Here is a 24,762-nt window from a genome sequence, read left to right as displayed (position 1 = left end):
GCAGCTGCCGCCCTCCTGGGCGGCACCTGCCGCCCTCCCGGCGGCACCTGCCGCCCGGGACCCGAAAATGGCCTATAAATAGACCATTTTCAGTCCAATTTTGGCACACCTGTCTGTTTTGACGAACGAATCCTTCTCCCTCTCACGCTCCTTGCGTTTTCTTTACCGCTTTTTGCATTTTAATTTAATTTTTATTGCATTTTTATTGTGATATTTGACCACTAAAATTAAATAAAATTGAAAATTAATTAATATACCTAAACGAGGAGCTTAACCTGGAGTTAAGAAGTGGTCGACGATTAAATCAGGTACGTAAACGAAACTCTGCCTATTTAATTTTAGCACTTCATGCATACTTCTTTTCTACTCTTAATAATTCTATAATTGCATAAACGCATTCACATCATCATTTAGACAAATAAACCGTCTTAAATTAATTTGATTAAGCTTAAATGCCCGGTTAATCAATAATCGTGGTATTAAAGTTTAAATCCGACAATATTGGCTAAAAGAGCCTAGTTAATTAATAACTACGATTCAACTGCCTTATTTCGAACAAATCCGGCTTAAGTCCAATTAATCAATAAGTGTGACTAAAAGCCTAAATCAACATTTTTTGGCAAAATGCCTACAAATCAACCTTTTTCGGCTAAAAGTCGTAAAACCGAACCATTTTGGCGAAACGCCTTAAAATCAATCTTTTTCGACTAAAAGTCGTAGAATTGAACCATTTTGGCCAAAGGCCTCAAAATCAACCATTTTGGCGATAATCGCCTAAATCGCACATTTTGGCAAATTAATTGCCTAAAACAACACCTTTTGGCCAAAGGCCTAAAATCAACCATTTTAGCGACAAATCGCTTAAAATCGACATTTTGGCAAAATGCCTTAAAATCAATCATTTTCGGTTTAAAACCGTAAAATCAACCATTTTAGCGACAAATCGCTTGAAATCGACATTTTTGGCAAAATGCCTTAAAATCAACCATTTTCAGTTTAAAACCATAAAATCAATCTTTTAAGCGACAAATCGTTTAAATGAACCATTTTGGCACAAATGCCTCAAAATCAACATTTTTGGCAAAATGCCTAAACAAAATGCACAAAGCATACACACACTCATGCACAAAGCATACACACTTATGCACAAAGCATACAAAATCATGCACAAAGCATACAAAATCATGCACAAAGCATACACAAAATCATGCACAAAGCATACACACAAAATGCACAAAGCATACACAAAATCATGCACTAAGCATACACACACCCATGCATTAAGCATATCATTCAAAGCCCTCTAAAAGAGGCCTATCGAACTACGTTGACTTTGATCTTCCATTCAAATGGAAGTACGTAGGCACGTTCGGGATTTCACCCCGGGTGGCAAGTCGAAATCACTTAAACATTTCATTGATCCATCATTCACCCTTGCAAAACACTCATTCATCGGTTAGTTTATCAGCATGACATAGTCTCGGGATCCACCTCGATTTCGTAGATTGTGCCTTAATCATTGGGATAATTAATCTAGTAACTAGGTTAATTAAAAATGGAGTCATTCAGGTTTTTTTCCTAGTTTACCCTAAAATAATTAAACAAGGTGGCGACTCACACACTCACGCGCATTTCTTCTCATTCATCATATGCATCACATGCCTATGTGCTTTTGGGGAAGGGGTTCACAGCAGCTGACCTTCTTCGAGCAGTTGTAATGTTCTGCTCCAGCCGGAGGGACCTGGTGGACAAAATGTAATATGGGACGTCATGAGGAACTCTCCTCCTATCCGGGCCAAGCTCCACTTATATACCCTCTCTCCAAAGTAATAATTGTCGTAGAACACGCTCGAGAAGATAAAATGTATGTGCTAATAAACGACAGCTACTTGGATGAAATCGAAAAAGTTAGCTGCGTCTCCCCATGGATATCTTTTTATCTGAAAAAACAAAAAAAAAAGACGAAAAAAAAAACACAAAGAAAAAAGCAAAGAAAAAAAATCAGAAAACAAAAATGGAAAAAGAAAAAACGAAGAAAAAAAATAATAAAGCGAAAGAAAGTTGTAATAAACAAAGGGTGATAGCGACTTATCCTAATCCCAGCTCAAGCCATTCAGCAATTGTTGGAACATCGCAACGTCTGAGGTAGTATGAGAATATCTCTTGCTGTACTGCCATCCTCGGCCTCGAGGAAGAGTCCTTATATTCACACCGCCCTCAAAGCCAAACAAGCAAGGCATGGGGAGGACTTTGTGTTCACAAGCCCAAATCTGCATCATAAATAACCCAAAAATTAGTGAATAAAAGGAAAAGCAAGAATAAAAGCAGAAAGCAAAGAATAACCAAAAGATATGGTTTTGTACCCCAATAACCCGCTTGTAGCCGACCTTCAAATGCACCCCGCGGACGCACAGATTCATGTCGTAGTACAGATAAGACAAAGCGGGGGCATCCAGGTCCCACAATGGTGGTAGCAGTGCCAAATCCGTGTCATTACCATGGTTCCTTAATAAGGTAGTCGATAGTAGATAGAATAAGTAGGCTCGTGCTACCACGTCTACATCCATCTCAACTACCCACTCTAGAGGCATTTGCTGATAATAAGTATATATGCTCTCATATCTGATCCTCTGGTCAGAAATAGTGGGTTCCACACCAATGGCTCGCCTGCAGGCTTAGACGGTCCAATGTCCTCATCTTGTCATCAAAGACCACTGACCGTCCTCCAACGAACAATCCCATGATAGCAGCAAAATTAATTGGCGTGATAGTCATCTCATCGAACAGCACATAGAAAGTATGTATGGTGTCCATCCACTGCTCCATCAATGCTAGAATGCTAGATGGTAGAGTTCGCCCCTACACCCGAGGAAGAGTGTCCACGAAACGGCCAAAGCCTGCCTCTCGAACGCTCTCTTGACCCGCTCAGGGAGCCAGTCAAACCATTCACCAAATTTTCTATCAATACAAAAAAAAAAACACGCTGCGATCGACATTTGTGACAAACTCACATCGGTCGCAATATTGCAATGATATTGCGACCAATTGCGATGGTTGGGAGGTGGAATATCCATCGATGGATTTTCGACCAAACGGCGACACAATTTGCGACCAACATGATATCCATCGCTAATTTTAGCGCTAATAATTCCCACCAGTTTGGTTTTCAGTTTGCGACCCCGTTGCGACTACTTTGCGATCGATTCTGCGATGGATTTGCAACCGTTTAGAGGCCTGTCGCAAAATTGCGAGCTGCAGTTCAGCACTAAAATTTAGCTTTCATTCTGCGATCGATTGGAGAATGATCTGCGATCGATTTTTTGCAACTAATGAAGTCGATCGCAAATAGGTCGCAATTTTTCTGACCCGAAAATGACATCGCATGATTAAAAATTATGACTGACTTTTTAAAGAATTGTCGGTTGCAAAAAAAATAGGGCTTTATAAGCCCTTGGTCGCCTTGCGCGGGCGCAGCTCGCCTCCTTCCTTCCCGTTCTCCTCTCTATCGCGTCGCAACCCTTCTCGGCCGCCTCCTCCTCCGCTCTCTTGCAGCATCGGTCGTTGGAGATTCTTACAAGAGCTTCATTCGCGCTCGCCTGGTCAGGTACACCTCTTGCTGTCTTTATTTTTTTTGGTTTTTTTTCTATGGATTGATTTCGTTTTGCAATGTGAATGCATTTTCATTTTTTTTTTTTAGTTATTATTTTTGTTTTTTTAGTCATTTAATTATATTAGTTCTATATTATTGTTGTTTTTTTATGATTATTGTTATACGAATCTATGGTTGTTTTAGCTTAGCGATTTTAATTTTAGGAGGTAAAATTTGTTATCGAAGGCTGTTAGTTTATGGTTTTAGGTTGAAGTTGGTCTTTGAATATTTATGAATAAATTGTTTTAGGCTGTTAGATTTATGAAGTTGGTCTTTGAATATTTATGAATAAATTCTTTCTCAAAGTAATCATAATCATTGTTTACATATCGGTATTGTATAAAAATACATGTACAATTATACATAAATTAAAAAAAAAATTAACGCATCAAATGAACAGCTTAAATTTGCAGTTTGATTTTGTTTTTTTCTATTTTTTTTCTGAATTTAATAAACTTTTAAGAAAACTCAAAGTAATCATTCTATGTCACAAGTCCAATCTATCTTTTGAATTGTAAGGCTATTTCATGTCTTATACCTCATCATAAGATGTTAAAATACAGTGCTTCTTATTTTTCTATGAAAAAAATATACAACAAATTAATTAATGGTCATATTAAATAAGAGCTAATAATTTTTATGGGAATCTCATTTTAAGGTTCATGACTGTCTTTTTAAATTTTAAAGCTTCTTATTTTTCTATGAAAAAAATGTACAACAAAATTATTAATGGTCATATTAAATAAGAGCTAATAATTTTTTTTATGGGAATCTCGTTTTAAGGTTCTTGACTGTCTTTTTAAATTTTAGAGAAATATTGTACTAAATTTAAGCATGTCTCACCGTTTAAATCAATTTGAATATTAGACTTTGCAATATTATATAAAATAAACCGCTACCCACTTAAAGTATCTCTTATTATTTAAAATTTAAAATATACTAATTTTTTTTTAAATTAGTTTATGTTGATTTGTGTTTTCATTTGATTGGAAATGAAATGAATGATGCATTTGAGTTGGAGGCCAAGTAGTGGCCATTTTGACTTTGATGGATGTTGCAATGATATAGAAGTGCTTATAGTAGTGTGTTTTGGCTTAAGAATTGATTATGTTATGCCGAAATGCTGCCGAAATTTTTATAAAAACTGAAAATTTTTTTAAAAACTGATTATGTTATATATATATATATATATATATATAACCTTAGTTAGAAATAATAAACTTCGTGAGTTTACATATATATAGTTATCCTTATTATAGAAATAACCTTAGTAAGTCAGAAATGTAAATGGAACATTACTTTTGGCATGTTTTAAGGATGGTTTAGGACTAATGCAATTACATATAATTTGCCCTTTATAAACAGAGTGTTAATTAGGTAAAAAAATGCAGACTAATCGAGATTGGATGTACTGGAGGTACGAGGTCAATGGGATATTAAGACAAGAATTCTTGCAAGGATTGGAATCGTTTATACAGTTTGCAGTTGGTAATCCCAGTTGTATGGATGATTATAAGTTGAGGTGTCCATATAATCATAAGAAGTGTCAAAATAGAGCCTTCTTAGATATCGATACAATTAAACTTCATTTACGCAAAAATGGGTTCGTGGAGTTAGAATATCCAGGCCTACCAATCAAGTGCACAATTTTATTCAAATGTGAATGGTTTGATCCTACACCAAATGTTGGCATGAAGGTTCATCCTAAGTATAATCTTGTGGATATTAATCAAAGAAGAAGATATACGAAGTATGAACCTTTTGTGTTGGCAATGCAAGCTATACAGGTGTACTATGTCCCATATCCATAATTGAAACGAGATCGTTGCGATTGGATGGCAGTATGTAAAATCAAGCCTAGATCAGTTGTTCATGCAGTTGAAACCAAACAATCTGCTTCGCTCACAGTATCTGAGCCATTTCAAGAAGTTGCGGTTGATATGCAACCGATGCAAGTTGTTGAAGATTTAACGGATAGATTAGATGATGAAAGCGGAACTTATGTTGAAATAGGAGCATCAGATGATGAAGAGAAAGAAGATCAAATCATCATGGATACCTCAAAAGACGAATATCAACAAGAGGAAGAAGAAGAAGAAGAGGAAGCAGATGATGATGAAGACACTTAATACTTCAAACCACATGTATTATGGATAATAAATTAATAAATGTATATATAATATTATTAATGAAGAATTTTAATGTTATTCAGTTTCTTTATACATATTTACCACATGTTCTACAATTTATATAATTGTATACATATATATGTAGGTTCTGTTATCTGTAGTACAGATGGCTAGAGGCAGGCATTTGATTCAGACGGGTCTAGCAGTGGTCCGCGTGGAGCTCGTGGCCGAGGATGTAATACTCATGGACGAGAAGGGACTATCCTTCCTCCTTCTTCTTCAGGTACATCTGGGGCTTCATCCTCTGCTTAGCCTCCTGTTCCGCCATCACTTCCTTCTGTTCCTTCCTCTTCTACCCCACTTCCTGGACCAGTAGAGTCTTCACCAGCTTCACAGTCACCTACTACACCAGGTAATCATAAATGTCATTATTATCATTTTAGTTATATATTAATTATTTATCTGTATTTATAGCATTTGTACTTGTTTTGCAGCTTCATCAGAGCCATGTAACAAGCTCAATTTAGTAGCAGGACAATAAGTACTTATGTACTTTTTTCTTTGTACTTGGTTTTGTTCAAATTTTGATGCATTCGTTTACTTATATTTCACTTATGTTTTTTTTCTCAGCATATATCCATCCTCTCGAGCATCAAGGCAAATTATGAGGATAATCAAGCTACATCTTGATAAAGATTAATACACATGGGATGTCGTACCACAAGAGCCGAGAGAATTTTATTGGAAAGAGTTTCAGGTACGATATGGTTTAAGTTATATCTTCATTCAATTTTTACAATTAATCAAGCTAGCTCTCTTTGTTGAAATTTTATTTTTCATTTTTGCAGAAGCATTTCGTATGGTAAGAGGCAATTACGGCTATGCTAAAAGTGGCCTGGGAGAAATTATGCGCTCTATGATATGCTGACTTCACCTATAGGATGCGAAAAAGCAGTAAGAAGCAGCAGTGCGTGTCTTAAGAGATATGGGAGAGCTGGAAAAAGGCTTGGGAGGATCCTGCATTCAAGAGAAAGCGTGAGATACTTGCACAAAATAGGCACAGTGAGACTAGTGGTGATGGAGCAGGACCTTCTCGACACATAGGCGGATCAATATCTGCTATAGAGACATCTCAACTAGCCACAGTTACAAAACTAATATTTAATGAAATGACACCATATTAATATATCATGCATAAAAATTCATTACAGGCTAAAACATATGGTCGTGAGCCCACACCGATGGAGGTGTTTACTTACACTCACACAAAGGACCACGATTGTCATATGTTTGTCGACGGACATGCGTTGGGCGTCAATGTAAGTAACAATGAAAAATATTTACATTTACCTTTTAGTCCTTTCTTACGTGTACAAGTTCAGTATAATAAAGCTTGCAACTACATTGATTAACTGTGTGTACAAATCGAGATGTTTCGACAGCTCAGCAGTAGCCACTACCGTCTCCTCTTGATCCCAATACTGCAGACGATACCTTGGTCACTCCTGCCGACACTACGACACATCCAATAGGTACTATAACGTCCCATTTTTCTATATCTGACATAGTAAGTTGTGACATCCTATTGAATCGAGTCGTTGTTTAAAGTCAAGTCGAGCTGATCCAAAACTCGGTTCGAGCCATTAGAGTCCAGAGTGGGGTAGAATGGGATGTAACTGAAAATAAGGAAAAGAAATGGACTTACTTGAAGGAAACAAAAAGATCAAAGTATAAGGATTAGGACTTACTTGCACTAAAACATAAAGCTTAGGTACTAAGTTGTAACATATTGACACTTGAGGTACCATTTGGTAATTTTATACACAAAATCATGATATTTTTGGAGTCTACCCGAGACTTCCATTTCACTTTCCCATTTTTCATCTTTATCTTCTTCGTCTCCTTCATCATCTTCATCTCCTTCATCTACTTCCTTCACCTTACTTCACCTTCCTTTCTCCATCAATTTTCATGGGATTCAAGAATTACATTCAACTTCTATTCTATCTAAGTAAGTAAACCTTCTTGAATTTCATAATTGAATCATTTGGTGATATTTTTAGAGTAGTCATAAGAATTCTTATTTAGAGGTGAAGTGAGCTCAAAGGTAAAAGGAAGTTAAGAAGAAGATTCCAAGCTTGTTAAGTGAAGGTGTGCTATCTCTTTTAGTTTAATTAATTTCCTTGCATGAGAATTTGTGTGGTGTGTTGATAATGAGAAGATATTTTGCTTAATGTTGAGTGAGAGAACTGGAAATGGTGAGAAAGGATAGGATGAAATGAATAAATGAAGTAAATATTGAGTTTTTACTGAAACAAGTTTTGCTGGAAAATTTACCAGTAACTTCACCTTGATTTTGACCCTATTTAACGATGGAATTAGGAAGTGTCATAAAAGAGGTATTTGTTCCTCTATGTGTTAGCTTTCCATGGGTTTTTGAATCACCCAAATCGGAGTTATAAATTGAGAGATATGACCAAAATAGTACAAACTACGTAGGCTGGAAAACACGACGCCCGCTCGTGAATTTCATGTCGAGCTCGCGAATTTGGCCTGTAAACTCTCTGACTCTCACTTGGTGCTTCTCGCGCTCGCAAATTTCATTGCGCGCTCGCAAATTTCACCTGTAAACTCACTGACCCTCATGTGTGCTTCTCGTGCTCACGACTTTGCATGGCGCTCTCGCGACATGTGTTTTGATGCTCATTTGTACCTCTTTTTCTATGCAATTGTATTCCTTTGCTCAACTTGTATGCCTCCAATCATTTTAAGATAAAAAGACAACATGAACACATGTATAAACACAAAATGCAAGCATGCAAATGATGTGAAACTAACATGATGCAAATGATGTGAAACTAACATGACACAAGTTGCCCGCTTGGCGAGGCTATCAGCATACAGGTAAGCAGTATGGGTTATGAAATTATGAAGCAGTTAATATGCTTTTGTTTTATATATTGACATACCGATATTATGCTCCATTAAGGTTAAGTAGAAACCACGTAGATAAGGCTATGTTGCGACATAGGATAGCAGATCTACGCCCCATACAATTTGGTACTCCAGCTACAGGCCGTTGAGTGGATATGATTATATAATGGCCATAGCAGCCCAGTCATATAGTATTCACCAGTTTCATACAGTTTTTCTTATCACTTTAGTTTCACTATAAGCTTATGGAGCTATATAGTTATATTGACTACAAATTGCATAATCATACAGTATAATGAGCAGCAAGTATAATAATGAAAGTATCATGATATGTGTGCTTACATTCCATATGTGATTACATGTTTATTTCTACATATGTATGTGCTTACATGTTTCTTTCTTCGTCGAGATATCCACTGAGTTTTAATAAAAGTTGCAGAATTCATACAGCATAAAGAACATCAGGTAAGATCATGAAAGTGTAATGCTATATATGCTTACAAGTTTATTTATTTAATTCTTAAGGAGCCATACAATTATGAGATTTTATTAATCATAACTTATATGATGTGACTAAAAAGTGCATAAGTCATACAGCATAATGAACAGCAAATAAGATAATGAAAATATAATGTTATGTGTTCTTACATGTTTATTTGTTTAATTCATACAGCATAATGAACAGCAGGTAAGATCATGATAGTATCATGATATGTGTGATTAAAGGTTCATGTAAAGGAGTTATGAGATAATTAGAACTAAATTATTTATGTTATGAATTAGAAAAGTATTATTTGCTAGAAAGATATATTTATGTTGAAATTTACTGATTCTATGATTATCAATGCTTTTATGAAATTTGTATTTTAAGTAAGTCGCCATCGCACTTTGTTAAGTATGTGAATTATGAGCACCACTGAGTTTTATACTCAGCACGTCGATTTTTATCACGCGTAGGTTGAAGATCATGGTTGCTACTTGAAGCCGTGAAGAGTACTATCAAAGCAGAAGTGACTAATTTTGGAGTAGTAGATTGAGAGTTATATAATTAAGAATTATGGCATGTATAATTATTACATTTGTTAGAGCTTATGTGATTGTAAATATAAGTGAAGCATGTAATTATTTTGGTGTAAGTAGTTGGAGATAAGAATAATACTTATGAAATGATTGAATATGAAATATTTTACAATAGTTGGTGTGATTAGTTCATGAAGACTTGATATAGATCATGAATGCACTTAATTGCTGGTTATTAAATGCTATTGAGGATTTATACAATTCTGAAAGATATATAAAGTGTTATTGTGTTCTAATGATTAGTTGGAGATATTGGAAGTCTGAAGTTTAATTGGGAGTGTTTTATATTCATATTTAGCATACAATATAATATCCGCATGACAGGACATAGGTTCAACAAGATTGTAGCGTCTCGGCCCGGTTCATTCGGGTTAACGGGTGGACCGAGAAGGGATGTTACAGGTACTCCTCCCGGCGATACGACACTGGATCGTGCAGATGACCAACCTCGTAGAATTGATTTTGGACCTTTTTAGCTTTTGTCGTTTCCTCATATTTTGTACGGTACATTACATTAACAATTACATCTTTACATTGTTATTGTGTTGTGATCTTGATGATGATACTTTTGATTGTGAGATATATATATATATATATATATATATATATATATATATATATATATATATATATATTTATATATGCCGATATTCACAAGTGCAAAAAATTATGGTTTTTAATATTATTAAAAAAATTTTTTTGCAATTGTATATTTGCGACAGATTTGCGACTGAACTGTAACCAAAATTGTAACCGTTAAATTTAAAATTATGACAGATCACCGACCAATCGCTTTCAACATTTGCGACCACTATTCATAATTACGACAGACACAATCAGCGATCAATTTGCGACAGGATTTCAAAAGGAAGACACGACCAAAATTAGCGACCGACATTTATAATTTTGTGACTAATTTTTCGGTTGCTAATTTGCGATCGATTAGTAATTCGATCGCAAAAGATTTTGCGACGAGCACTTTTGCGATCGATTACTATCGGTCGGAAATCAATCGCTGATCAAATTTTAGCGACCGATTTCTTATATTTTTCCTCGCGCCCTTCTGCATAAATAAATCACTATAAGTATGCTAATAGAGTGCAAAAGCACGTGTTTTTGTGTTTTGATGTAGGTAAGCAAGGGAAAATGGTGCAAATCATAAAAATAAGGTGTCACACAGACACTATGGCGAGAGCCACTACTAAAGTGGTGCACGCCACAAGCCCTTTGGAGCACGCCACAGGCCTGCAGTCCAACCAAATGCCATTCAAAGTGGCGCAAGCCACAGCGGCCCTCACATGCCCAAAACGCTCAAAACGCCAAAATCAGGTAAAATTGTACTTAATTTTTGACTTCTAATCTAATATTTGCATGTTTCTAGTCCTAATAATGCACGAAAAACAAAGAAAAGGTTTCGGAATACCTCTATTGTACCCCCAACACAGGTGACCAAACAAATCGTACTGCAAACTGATTGAAGTACCCGCATCTGGTACGAACTCCCATAACTTCATCCCTTGGTTCACAAGGCGAGTCACAAGGTCGATCACTGCATCACCAGGAAGCCAGTCATAACATTTTCAAGAGCCATGAGTTCGGTTTGCAAAAGAGTGGAAAAGAGAGAAGAGAGAAAATTTGAAAAGAAAAAGGAACAAGAAAGGTTGAAAGTCATAACAAAATGTCGCTTTCACCTTTTATAAGAGTTAATGGGCTTATGGGCCCAATTCAAGCCTTCGAGCCTGGTTAGATTTAAAGGTCCATGAACCGTGACCAGCTCTCGTACTTAATTGGCAACCCGTCAATGGCTAGCCGATTCGATAGGGGCAACACACTGCTGGCCACAGGTAAGCCTTCTCCTTTTGCATGCCACGGCACAATTCACATGAACTCACGCAAATTTACACATTTTTATCATGTATCACACGAGCACGCTTTTCTGATCCTAATCACAGAAATTTCTAACTATAACAGGCCAAAGTGCCTCTTCCCCTATGTTGCTAGAATTGTTTCTGTAGGTACCTCTCCAAGCGGAACATTCTAGAACTAAGCCGTCCCGAATGGCGCACCCAAGCCGTCCCCAGTGGCACACCTAAGATGTCCCGTGTGGGGCGTCGTAAGTCCTCTGAGGCAGGTTTTCAAAGTCCCCCTGGGCACCGTCCGAAGGGCAACCTCCCGAAGTAGAACATTCTCAAATTAAAGCAGCCAATTGACGCAAGATAGACAATCACCATGGCACAATTTGATCGCCTATCAAATGCCATAATGGTAATCCATATTAATAAAGCTACCAAAATAGTGCACTTCATCTATCAAAGTCGTGCGCGCCACGCAAATCAGGTAAGTATTTTCTTACTTACGCATCTACTTTACACTTTGATGAGATTTTTGTTGAAAAGCAAAATATTATCAAAGTGGGCGTAAACTGTAAACGCTTAAATTTTGCTCTTAAAAGATTCAGTGATGATACACCGTTTTTCACATAAATTCAGATAGGGATGCCCAATCGCCCTAGTTCTCAGACCAATGATCAGCGACTGAAATTATCTATGTGCTTAACCATTTTTACTTTTTCGAGTCATTGGGCATTTCACGACAAAACTAGGCCTGGGAAGCACATCGAGCCCGTCCGATAAACTTTTCGGTGCATCGTCTCATTTCGCGTGCCATCTGGTCCGATTTTTAAAAGTGGGCCGGGTCCCGTTGCAGGGCCCAACAGTGGCATTTTTGCCACGTTAACCCTAAATGGGGCCACCCCACCCTTAAATGTCTACAAATAGACATTGGGGGTTGAGCTGTAGGGGAGGATTTTTTGGATTAGAGGGGAAACTATTGCTTTTTCAAAACTCAAACAAAAAGGTCAAACGCAGCAAGTGTTACCCTTTGATCTTAAGTTGAGATTTCATTTATTCAATCATAAAAACCCCAAAGATCAATCAAAGAATCCTAAAAAAAACACAATTTTAATCCTCAATCTCGGATTATTGGATCAAGAACCAAAGAGTTGGGTTTGCTCATCCATTTTCATCTAATCTTTAAAGGAATCTCCAAAATTTAGTTTCTGAAAACCTTAAACCTCTTTCTCCGCCTTTTCCCTTTCTTTTTTAGTGTTTTAAACACCTATTCTGGGTTTGGTTGTGAGGGAAACCTAGGATCAACCATTAAGAGGATTTTATGCATTTATGGCGCACAACCCGGGCTAGTGGCGCCAGCCACTACGTGTGGCGTGCGCCACAGGCATGTGGCGTGAGATTCCCTTATTTTTGCTCCATTAAGCCCAAAAGCCTTCCTGATGCAAGAAAGGCCCTGCGCCACTACGTGTGGCATGCGCTATACGCAAGAAGCACACTCCATAGCCCCTGTGGTGCAAGACCTTTTCAATTCAGAGGCTTTAAATGTATAAAAATCCAATAAATGGCCCGATTCGAAGACTCAGTGACCAAGCTCTGACCTTAAACGGTTCAAGATGCGTACTAAGTCGCATATAGATTGAATAAACAATAAAAATGAGATTGAGAATAATGATTGATGTATTTGCTCACCTTTCAAAGATGAACATCAAGATCATGAGTTTAGATCTCATATAACCATTTAAATTCATGACATTTAATTACTGTTCTTTAAATTCCGGCACCTTAAATTTCAATCCTTTATTTTTACGCACTTTAATTTTCTTTAGTCTTTTGTTAATCTAACCCTCTAACCTAAGCGTAGAACATCCTAACATTATCATTCATCATTTGTCATTATTGATTGAATATATGCTTTGTGCTTCTAAGAATGATTGTTATTATTTTGTGGTTATCATTCTTTATGTTTGGATTAATGTTTTATTCATTGTGTTAAGCTCAATGTCAAGGGTCCATAAGGACTCCTATTATTGCTTGTTTGTAATATTAAATTTGGTTTGAAAAATTTAGAGGGGTAAGAGTAAATTGTATTATTAGGATGGTTTTGTAACTCTTGTCTCCTCCCTCCTTTATGTTGGCTTTTATGTTTCATGTTTATTATGCTTACAATACTGTGTGAATGACAGTCTTCTAAAAATTATATTAAAATTGTTTTACATCTCAATTAAAAGTTAATTTCATTATTAATTATTATGAATTAGTAGACAACAAGGAGGCTAATTTAACCGGGCAAAATGAATACCTAATACCTTCCCATTTCGTACCCAACTGCCAAATTCACCTCTGGTTTAAAACCGAATTATGCGATTCTAAAGAATCGACTAATTTAAAAATTTTTCCCTAATAAGAGTGGCGACTCCAAAATAAAACCCTTACCAAAGTAATATAACATTTTTTGAGGATTAAACGGGCTTAATGAAAGAAAACCATTTTAATAAATAAAATCAATCGAGCCCGTTCGATTTGGTTATTTTCAAATCCAATCTTTTGAAAAAACCACACGTCCTCACCCACGTTATTTTATGTTTAAGTCATAAAATCATATTACATTATAGTCCGATTCCAACATCCCACATAAATCATAGTTGTGTGTGTGTGTGTTCACAATATTCAAAATATGAGCTAACTGGTTCATACATATACTGAATTGGACATTTAAAAAACCCATAAAATTCGTCGATTAGCACACTTATAATTTTTATAGGATAACAGTGATATAAAAATCCCTAACTGCGGAGCTCAATAATAAATAGATATGAATATATTCTTATACACAATACTACATAAATTAAATAATAATAATAATAATAATAATAATAATAATAATAATAAGAACTAGAAATTTCTTTTATAGCTCTGCGGTGAAAGATGTAGAGCTTAATTGGAACGATAGAGAGTCTACCTCTTGGAAAGATTACATAAAAATAAGTGAGTTTTACAATTCACTGAATAATAATAAATAATACATAACACAGATATTCACGTGAAATGCTTCTTAAAATACTAAAATAAATACACAACCAGTCAAGTAAGCATACGGCAAACATCAGCACCCATAAGTAATTACATCTTCAAATAATTAAACAAGTGAAAATTGGTCAATGGCATCACTGAAACCCCCAACGAGTCGTCCTTACACATGGCCCGCCCTCTCAAACGTGTACACCAGGGAGCCGATCCCCTACACATGGCCAACTAGTCTGACGCTCACTTGACCAGCCCTCTTATTTTTTTTCCATACTCTTTTCTTTTCCATTACCGACAAAAGGTCACCATGTGGTTTTTCCTTATCATCCACATCATTAGATGCTCATGGGGACGCCGATCTCCCCATACATGGCCCACGGTTTTATAGACCGCCCTCACAAATCCGTAGTGACCTACTTCATCTCAATTCCACACAAACAAAGCACAATAATATCACAACACAAATAATAACACAATTCACTCGGTATAATGCACTAAATCAATAAATAATATGCAAACATAAAAGGATATAATTAAGATGTAAATAAATGTATTTAAATATAATCATATATTAATAATAACGTAATAATATAAAAATAAATGCTAAATTATCATTCATATATTCTGTATAAAGTAAATAATATATGCATGCAAATGATGGTATGCACTATTTATTATTACTCACGATGATAGAGAAGAGAATAACCGCTAGTTTGGATTTTGACTGATAGGAGCGATAGACGAACTCGGACAATCTAGATAAAACATAGATACAAAGGAAATGACTAAATTAAATAAAGAAAATATTTAAATAGAGAATTTAACCAATTAATCTAGTAAGTTTATCTACATATCTAACTGCTATAACTAACCTAAATTATACCGAAATTTTGACAACACCTCCCCTAAAAAATAGGACTATCTACCTCTTTAAATATCACAATATTATTATGTATGTGTCAATCAATACACATAGCCTATCTATCAGACAATCAATCGAATCGAACACCGATCCTCCTTCAATAGCAACATTACCATTCAACCATAATTTATAAATTAAAATAACTTTCAACTTGTCCCAAGTGTAACCATTATTAAACATTCTTGCTTCATGTCAATATTACCGAATAAATAAAATCATTTATACATGCATATATAAACAAATCTTATACCATTAAGTTAGTTAGCTTTCATAATAACTCTTATTCCAAATATATACCTTTAATAATCATATACAACTACAATTCATAAACTCTTTTAGTTCCTTGATTATTAACTAAGATCTCGTAATTCAATTTAATGACCTACGAATCATCATCCTCAAAAACATGATCATAGCTTAAAAACACATTTTAATCGTCTATCGATTGTAAATAATTATTTATATATCAACCAACACAGAAACTTGAAAATACACTTGCTTATATATATTTGTCCTTCTAAACAACACAAGATCTCAACGTCATTACTGCTAATACACTAAAATTTAGAGTTCTTCTATACTAAAATCATAGATTACACATCAAATAACCAATCCCTTGCAAAGACTGAACTTACAACCTAATATGTATTGTACCAAGCAATAATTTAAAGGAATAGTTAGAAATAGTTGCTGTCATTTCAAGAGAATTCTCATTTTAATTTCATCTTGATCACTAGAACCTTATATTAACAACAATTATGGAAAACTTATTCCTACCACCAATATAGACTTAGTTCATATCATCTTAAAGAAAATTAAAACACTCATTCTTAGTTTTGGTTAGTCAAAATTTATAAGAATCAATTTCCTAACAGCTGTCATTTCCTAGAAATTCTAAATTCTAGCTTAAATTCATAGCCCACAGTCTAGCAAATTCATTAATCAACAAGGAAATCATTTTAATATACCGTTTCTAATCTCATCATCACCAAACGAATTAAAATGAACAATATGGTTGCTACCACGACACTAAACTTCAAGTTTCTTCACCAAAACTCAAGTTCTACATGATAATCAATTCATTTCCCAACCTAATTATTTTTGACTAATAGCATTCCTTCTTAAAATAATATAACCCATAAAAATAGCTACGTTGATTCCTGCCATAATTAAGAATTCCTTGATTTCTTTATAAAAATTGCAATTTAAGCAAATAATCTACTTCTTTATATACAATAACTCAATTTATAGGCCAATTAGATAGTAAAGATCAAAATTCAAGTGTTTAACATATATAATATATAACCTTCTTAACTTAACTAAAACTCAATTCATAGTTCCTAATAATAATAATTTTTAACAAAATCCTCCAAGTCAATATGCAGAATCAATAGCTAAGGGTTTCAATCTATACATTAACTCAATCTATACTTTAATCCCTTCAACTAAAATTAGAAACTTATGAATTCAACCTAAAAAGAGTCAGAATATAGCTTACCTAGCTGCAAATGAGCTGAAAATCGAAATTTTCCGGTTAAAATGACCGTGAGTAGTTCTAACGCCTAAAACCCTGTTTTGTCGGCGTTAGCTTGGTCGAAGCTGGGGAGGACTGTGGCAGGTGAAGTTGCTAGCATTTAATATATTAATATAAATTTATTTCTTCTTACAAAACAATTAATAAGTAATCCAAACGCTTAAAAAAGCGCGAATAAAAAATATATTACTATTAAATAAATAATATATAAACAATAAAAAAATATAAATTTGTATGTGCTGGATAAGACAATTTTTTAAAAAGTAGGACATCCACATGCTTAGGACACAGAACACTAAATAAGTAATATAATAATATTTCAAATAAATAAACAATCATTTATAATAAATCATGAATATAAAAAATACTTAATTTCTTATTTCAACGACATAAAAACAAATTTGAAAAGAAACACTCCATTTTTCATTGGTAATAAGAAAAAACTTTGGTTAATTAGCTTGGTGTATGGAGTAGTCTCATATATCAAGAGCTAAGTTACACGGACACAGGACATGAGATATGGGAATATACAGAATTTAATAATTTTTTAAAAAAGTAGAACACTCACATGCTTAGAATACACTACACTAAATAAGTAATACATTAATATTTCAAATAAATAAACAATCATTTATGATAAATTATAAACATAAAATAAAAAATTAATTTCTTATTTCAATGACACAAAAATAAATTAAAAAAACACTTTATTTTTTATTGATAATAAAGAAAATATTGGTTGATTAACTTAGTGTATGGAGTAGTCTCATATACCAAGAGTTAAGTTGCACAAATACGATACTCAAGATACAAGAATGTATAGAATACGATAATTTTTAAAAAAATAGGATATCCACATGCTTTAGACACACTACACTAAATAAGTAACACATTAATATTTCAAATAAATAAACAATCATTTATAATAAATCATAAACATATACTTAATTTCTTATTTCAATATAATTAGTTAATTTCTCAAAATTATTACCACTATTAAAAATGCATTTGTTGATATAGGTCATAATATGGCTTTTACTATTACATATCTTAGCATTCCAACTTTTCAGCATATTTCAATGAGATACAATTTATCATTTTATTATATAATTTTATTATTTTTGAATGATATATGAAAGATTATTTCATCATTTAATATTGATCTGTCCATCACTCAGGCTTAGGTTCTAACACTACTACATCTAAAAAACTGGGGGTAAAAAAAGTGTCTGGCAACACTTTTATATATCATTTTCAAATTTTTCTTTTTAAAAATTATCTATCATTTTCATTTTATAAAGATTAATAAAAAAATTATCAAAATTAAAATAATTTAGTAAAATTATTTATCATAATTTAAATTATAAAATTATTTTTTAAACTAAACAACAAATAAAAAAATAGACGAAATGTGAGGATTTTGAGCTGACGCTGCAGCTGCGGCTGCATCTTCCTCTTAAGAGGAATATTCGAGTTGGCTGAACATTTTCTATCCACGCAATAACAAGGAAAAATGCAATTCACCGCTTTCTTGGAATTATCAAAATGAAATTTATAATTTCATAAATTTATCAAAATTTCCTCATTTGGTGAAAAACTAAATCACAATCCATAATATGGATAGATTCCATCATAACCTCAATTCTATCCGTTTAGAGGAGTAAGAAAACCCACCTTAAATATAAACTACTCTCAATCCCATTGTTTCTCATTGATAATGTAATTTAAATCAACTAATTTTGTTCAAAATATCTTTTAAATCCATAGGTTATATTTTTCCAGCTGAATAATGGAATCCAAAATTCTATTGATTTCACAATCCATGAATTCCACGTTCCATGGATTTTATCTACGACATTCATTTAAAGGATGGCTGAACAATCCTTCGACCATTTGCAGCTCCGCCCGTTTCTGTGGTTGGGCATTCTAAAACACATCTGAAAACGCACTCTTTCATGATAAATAGCCAATGGCTATCAAACTTATCTTGAAAAAACCTCCAGCCAAACAGGTTAACTGGCGTGGAGGGCAACAGCCGCAACTCTTAATTCAATTAATTTTAGATAATTTGTAGATGTACGTCCATATCATCCATGATATTGAGATATTATGTAAATTCATGTAGAATTCCACATAGAAAGTGCCCTGCCTAAAATAGAGACTAAAAATAAATTTAGTGCAAACAAAATAGTTATGGGCGCTTGACAAACAAATAGAACAAAAAGGAAATTTTTTACCAATGTGGCCATATGCAATATATCAACATCAAGACAGAAAAGTAATCAAGCTCGATACTCATGAGCAAGTGTATTTTATTTCCTCGCTTTATGCTATTATCCATTGAAAGGACAGTATCTTCCTGCCTAGAATATCCAGAAACACAAAATGAAACATCAAGCAAATCAATGGTTGTGAATAAACTCCCATGAGGTTTACCGAATCCTGCCAAGAGATCACAAAAACTTATCAATCTCTTGAAATATATAGGGGATTCAAACAGAAATACAAGCAATGCAGTTGCATCTCATTGACACAAATATGAAATATACACAGCACGCGCGCGCACACACACACACACACACACACATTTAGCAAGGAAACAAAGTGTAAGCCTGGTTAAAAAAAAATAAAAAAGAAAACCAAAAAAATTTATAAGTTGGGTAATGTAGTTGCATCTCGTAAACGTCTAAGTTTTGCAAATTGATATTCATGGATGACTGTGATAAGATTAGCTGAGTATTTAGCTCACAGTCTTGGTGTAGTTCAGAATGCAACCCGACACCTTGCTCCTATCTTTTATAGGGGAAAGAATTTCTTAATCCCTAAGGTTTGGCCTAATTCACTACTTCGTCCTTCCATTTTCAAGAACTAATTTAATAGTCCCTAAAATTTCAATCCATCAAACAAAAACATCCTTTTGGCTTTTTAATGTTAAGTCAAATAAGGAACACAGGTCAGAAGTGAGAGAAACCAAGATAAAGACAAATACAACCATGTTCCTTGCTCAAATCTCCAATTTCTACCACCATTTCCATTCTCCACTCAATTCCATTAGTCACCACAGCCATTAAACAACACCATAACCACCAGCATAACATGTCTTTACATTGAAACCAAAATAGAAATCAAGCAGACTCAAGTGGCAAAACATCCAAACCTGTAGCGATATTTCATTAACATCCATAACGAGTACCTTCCTTAGGACAATTCTTTAATGAAAATCCTTGGGCCTTTAGAAGATCCAGCAGCTAATATGAGGGAATAATTCTTTTTCAGAAATATATAGATAGAGGGACTCAGTATTTCGGTTTTTGTATTTCAATTGTTGATTAAAGAATGTTCTATTATTAAAACATATTTACTTTTATTTTTGATATCAAAAAAAAGAAATAGGTTGTCACAAAAACACAATTATTTTAAAAAAAGAATGGTATGATGGAGTTTTGAAGATAAAGATTATGATGAAACTGAAAAATGGAGAATGGAGAGTGAAAGAAAGGGCATTGTTGTCTTTTCACACCAAATAAATGGTAAAATCAACAAAAATAGAGGGAAGCACCTATCAGTTTCACAGACTGAAATGTGAGGGACTATTGAATCAGTTCTTGAAAATGGATGGATGAAGTATTGAATTAGGCCAAACCTTGAGGACTAAAAATTTTTTTTCCTTTTCAAATTCCAATTCACCAAAAAAATGATACTGACAGCAATATGCCTTGCATATTAACAAAACATGGAAATCTAATAAATAAACAAGAACAAAAAATTAAACGTAGAAAGAACTTCATAAAGAGACAATTCACAATAAATTGAGGCAAAAAAAAAAAAAAAAAAAAACAAAGAAAAAAGAGGTCCCACTATGCTGTATTAACTTGACAGAAGATAAAGAGTGACAATGGTAAGTAGTAATGTGGGTGACACATCTAACAACACATATGTTTATAAACACACGGATGTACTCTTTCCATTTGAAACGATAAAGCTTATTACAAGAAACCACAAATCTTCTAATTTTTAACAAGCAAAATAAGGATCACAAACAAGAGTCATTGTTCTCCACAACTAATTCCAACATAAAGAGCATGTGAAAAGACTAAACAGAAATTGCCAGCAAGGTATTTTCTAGTTTCACCACTAGATGGACCACAACTATTCACATCCAATTCCTTCCAGCACAAAGCACGGAAAGCAAATTCCTATAAGGTGGCAACGTGGGAATTGGTTCACAGATTCCAATTTAAGTTTCGGAATCTCTTTATTCAAAACATGATGTCTGGGTATCATATTTCAAGGAATTTTTGACATTTGGGAGATATACTTACAAAAATGCACATAAGACCAGTTACAAATAGTTCATTAAAGTACATGCAGTTTCTTAGCAAAAACAAAAAGAGAAACATCAAATAAACCCTTCCACCTTGCCCCATGGTTAGAGAAGGCACAAGGCGCATTAAGGTACAATTGGGGTCCTGAAGACTATGTGAAAAGCACTCAGCACAGGTGCACGCCTGAGTGACATGAGACACAAAAGGAAAAAGGAAAAAAAAAAAAAAAAAAAAAAAAAAAAAAAAAAAAAAAAGAGGAGAATTGATATTATAGTCGCCCAAGTGTTTGAGGCACCAGAGGCTGCCCCTTACACCTGAGGTGCACTTGATGCCTTGCCCAAATTCATTCAGTGGTTCAATTATTCTACCTTTAGAATTTAACTTGCAAAACGAACCAAAACACAAGTATTTAGAAGGAACTTGCGAAAAGGTGATAAAATTCTCCAACTTAGGAAAACTAAGTAACAAAAGCTTCAACAATGGGATATCTGCGACAATCTGAAACGAGAGACAAGCAATAAAGGACAAACATATTTATTCCTCACAATATCATAGATATCCAACAAGTATTACACTATTACTCAGACAGAAACCATGGAATAGCAAAATCAAAATTCAAAAATGTAAACAATAAAATCAATGCACATAATTGCCCAAACATGTATTCACTGTCTATCTCCTAGATACTTTCACATCATTCTTCATTTTCTTTTTCTCAGTTATCTGATTAACTTCACTTTGAAAGCCTCATGTGTACTGCTCAAAGAGATTGCAAGTATCTGTTGAGATTTAGCTACCGTTTTCAACAAAGGTTGCATGGTATGGCCCACATGGACCAGATTTTAGGCATCCACAGTTAGATCATTCTTATTGCAGTATTTACATCATGGCATTCTTCCTTCAGTAATAACTAATAACTCTATTCTAAAACCAGTGCAATTGACAAATAGAATATAATATACTTTTTATTTTTTATTCATTTATTTTGATTTAGAATACAATTTGCTATCATTTTACACACAAAATAATATCCATTAACTGGATCAACAAACATTAAAATTCATTCAGACTAAATGTCAATACCACAGATTCACAAACAATAGCTGATAGCGAAAAATAAGAAAAGGACAAAAACATATACAGACATCTTCACAATTGAAAATATCACAGTTATTGATTCATCTCTACAAGGAATACCAAGTTAGAAACTAATAAATGCTAAAAATCTGCCCAGTCAATCTCCCAGTTGGAACAAACAAAATATGTCAATACAACCATAGAACATTTTCACAGATTAGAAAACCTCATTAACGCGTCTTGGACATACTTTGCATACAATATTCACTGGTCACAACAATGAACAAGAAAAAAGTTTTGAGCTATCAAGGGAAAAGGGCGTGTCACAGAGCATGAAGAAGATTTCTCAGAGATCCCATCCTTCCAACTCTGTCCGTCAAACCCCCAACCAAATAAAAGATTAAAATAAAATTGACAAACAAATTACTCAAATCAAAACAAATTGATGAAGTTATAAGAATGTAAATTAAATGCATATATTGATTAACTACTAACACCAAAAAATTTTCAGCCTAATTAAGGCATCCAAACAAAGAAAATTGACCAATTAATTCAGTAAATGTAATAATATTAAACTCTTCAATCCATCATATTCCATGACTACTTGACCAAATCCCATCAAATAATCATCAGAAAGAATCAAATGAAACGAAGATCAAAACTGCATTTTTTACCCACGATCATTTAGAAAAACAAAATTCCAATATAGTCAATCTACTTTCTCCTACCAAAAACTTTACATTGTTAACCAATTAAATTTCACATTCTCGCAAACAAACCCACCAATCAAATTGCTGAATACATTAGAATCGGAAAAATAATCAACAATTTTCCCGAAAAGAACAACCCTAATTAATTACAGCACGTCAAAAATCCCGAATGAAACAAACAAAAGCCAGCAATAGAATCATTACATAAAAGAAATGAGGAATACCTGCATTGAGAGATCGAAGAATCGATCAATCAATGAATCAGTGGCCATGCTCCTTGGCGTGCTGTTGGTGCTCGAGATGGCGACGTTCCTCCGGAAGAGCAATAAGGTAGGATAAGATCAAGCCGCCGAAGCAGACATGGTAGAGAGGGTCGATGGAGTCTGTCTCGATGTACTTTGCGTGATAATTGTCCAAAGCTTTCTGCACCGATTTCTTCGCATAGTCGATCGATAGCTTTGGTTTCACGTAGTCAGGCACCTCCTTCACTTTCAAACCCCTAATCTCGCTGTAGAATCTCCTTAGCGCCATTTGTCTTTTGATGTTTTAGATTGGGATTTTGAGTATTGGAAAATTGAGGAAATGGAGCTACAAACCCTAACCTCTCTGATTTTCGCTGACAGGCAGAGAGAGTGGCGGAAATTAATTATATGTGGGAGAGATCTGGTTGAGTGAATTCGACGGGCTTTTACAATCATGCACCTTTTAACTGTGGGACCGACAGTGAGTCTGGGGCTGTACATTGTTCGGGTCAACCGGAATTAGATAGTAGGCATGGCCATAATACGGTTCGGGGAACCGGAACCGTCGGTTCGAACCGGTCCGAAACCATAACCGGAACCGGTGTGAACTGGAACCGAAACGAACCGGAACAGGAACCGAAAAAATTCGGTTCGATTCCGGTTCCAGCAAATGAGGAACCAGAATCGGCGGTTCCAGAGAACCGGTCAGAACCGGACTGGAACAGCCGGTTCTCCGGCCGGTTAGAACCGCCGGTTCGAACCGGCGGTTCTAGCCGTTGTAACTGTCAGATTTTTGCAGTTTTTTTTTTTTAATTTGTTGTGAAATGTCTTAATTACCCCTCCCAACAGCCATAAACGGCTATATAACGGCTAGTTTTAAGGGTATTTTTGGAAAAATGAATTTTTGGATTTATTATAAATACCTCATTTTATTTACAAATTCATTACAAAAAAATCTCAACTCTCTCTACTTACTCTCTCTACAATATACTACACTCTCTACTTACTCTCTCTACAATATACTACACTCTACTCTATATTATTCATTTACTCTTCTCTACTCTACAATATCTATTATTAAGTAATTATTCTCTCTAATTTTTTTTATTCAATTTTCCAAATTATATTTTATTATCATATAATGGCAAGTGGAGGAAACTCAAATTCGGGTAAGGGCAAGGGAAAAATTGGAGAATCATCTATTCCTACAAACGACATCTATGATATGATTCCCGACCAATTTAATTTTGAAGGTTTTCCAAATGAAAATTTGGATATTCCAACTC

The 24,762-nt window shown here is 34.4% G+C and overlaps 1 protein-coding gene and 1 long non-coding RNA gene across 4 annotated transcripts; both read right to left on the bottom strand.

The window, feature by feature from the left end:
* Positions 1–14,611: 14,611 nt before the first annotated feature.
* Positions 14,612–17,185, bottom strand: LOC149494329 (uncharacterized). Of its 2 annotated transcripts, none has more exons than XR_016322283.1 (3): positions 17,087–17,185; positions 15,352–15,421; positions 14,612–15,088 (listed from the first exon to the last, which is right to left on the bottom strand). It is a non-coding gene; the product is annotated as an uncharacterized LOC149494329 (long non-coding RNA). The 2 variants fall into 2 exon arrangements; XR_016322284.1 differs by having other exon boundaries at positions 14,612–15,079.
* A 2,150-nt stretch (positions 17,186–19,335) lies between these two features.
* Positions 19,336–23,906, bottom strand: LOC105631079 (ATP-dependent RNA helicase). 2 transcript variants are annotated; one of them, XM_020678159.3, is made up of 2 exons: positions 23,459–23,903; positions 19,336–19,564 (listed from the first exon to the last, which is right to left on the bottom strand). In XM_020678159.3, the coding sequence occupies exon 1, from the start codon at positions 23,763–23,765 to the stop codon at positions 23,496–23,498; it is 270 nt and encodes an 89-aa protein (XP_020533818.1). In that variant the 5' UTR covers positions 23,766–23,903; the 3' UTR covers positions 19,336–19,564; positions 23,459–23,495. The 2 variants fall into 2 exon arrangements, with proteins under 2 accessions (XP_020533818.1, XP_089581445.1); XM_089725319.1 differs by lacking the exon at positions 19,336–19,564 and adding an exon at positions 22,584–22,893 and having other exon boundaries at positions 23,459–23,906.
* Positions 23,907–24,762: the final 856 nt, after the last annotated feature.

Source organism: Jatropha curcas, chromosome 8, assembly GCF_041381405.1.
Source record: "Jatropha curcas cultivar XTBG-Jc1 chromosome 8, XTBG_Jcur_1.0, whole genome shotgun sequence".
Lineage (NCBI taxonomy): Eukaryota > Viridiplantae > Streptophyta > Magnoliopsida > Malpighiales > Euphorbiaceae > Jatropha > Jatropha curcas.
The sequence above is the reverse complement of the archived record's forward strand: the minus strand, read 5'-3'. Positions and strand labels throughout refer to the sequence as shown.

Excerpts from the sequence above, each read along its gene's own strand:
- LOC105631079 (XM_089725319.1), bottom strand. The coding sequence starts at position 23,765 with ATGGCGCTAAGGAGATTCTACAGCGAGATTAGGGGTTTGAAAGTGAAG.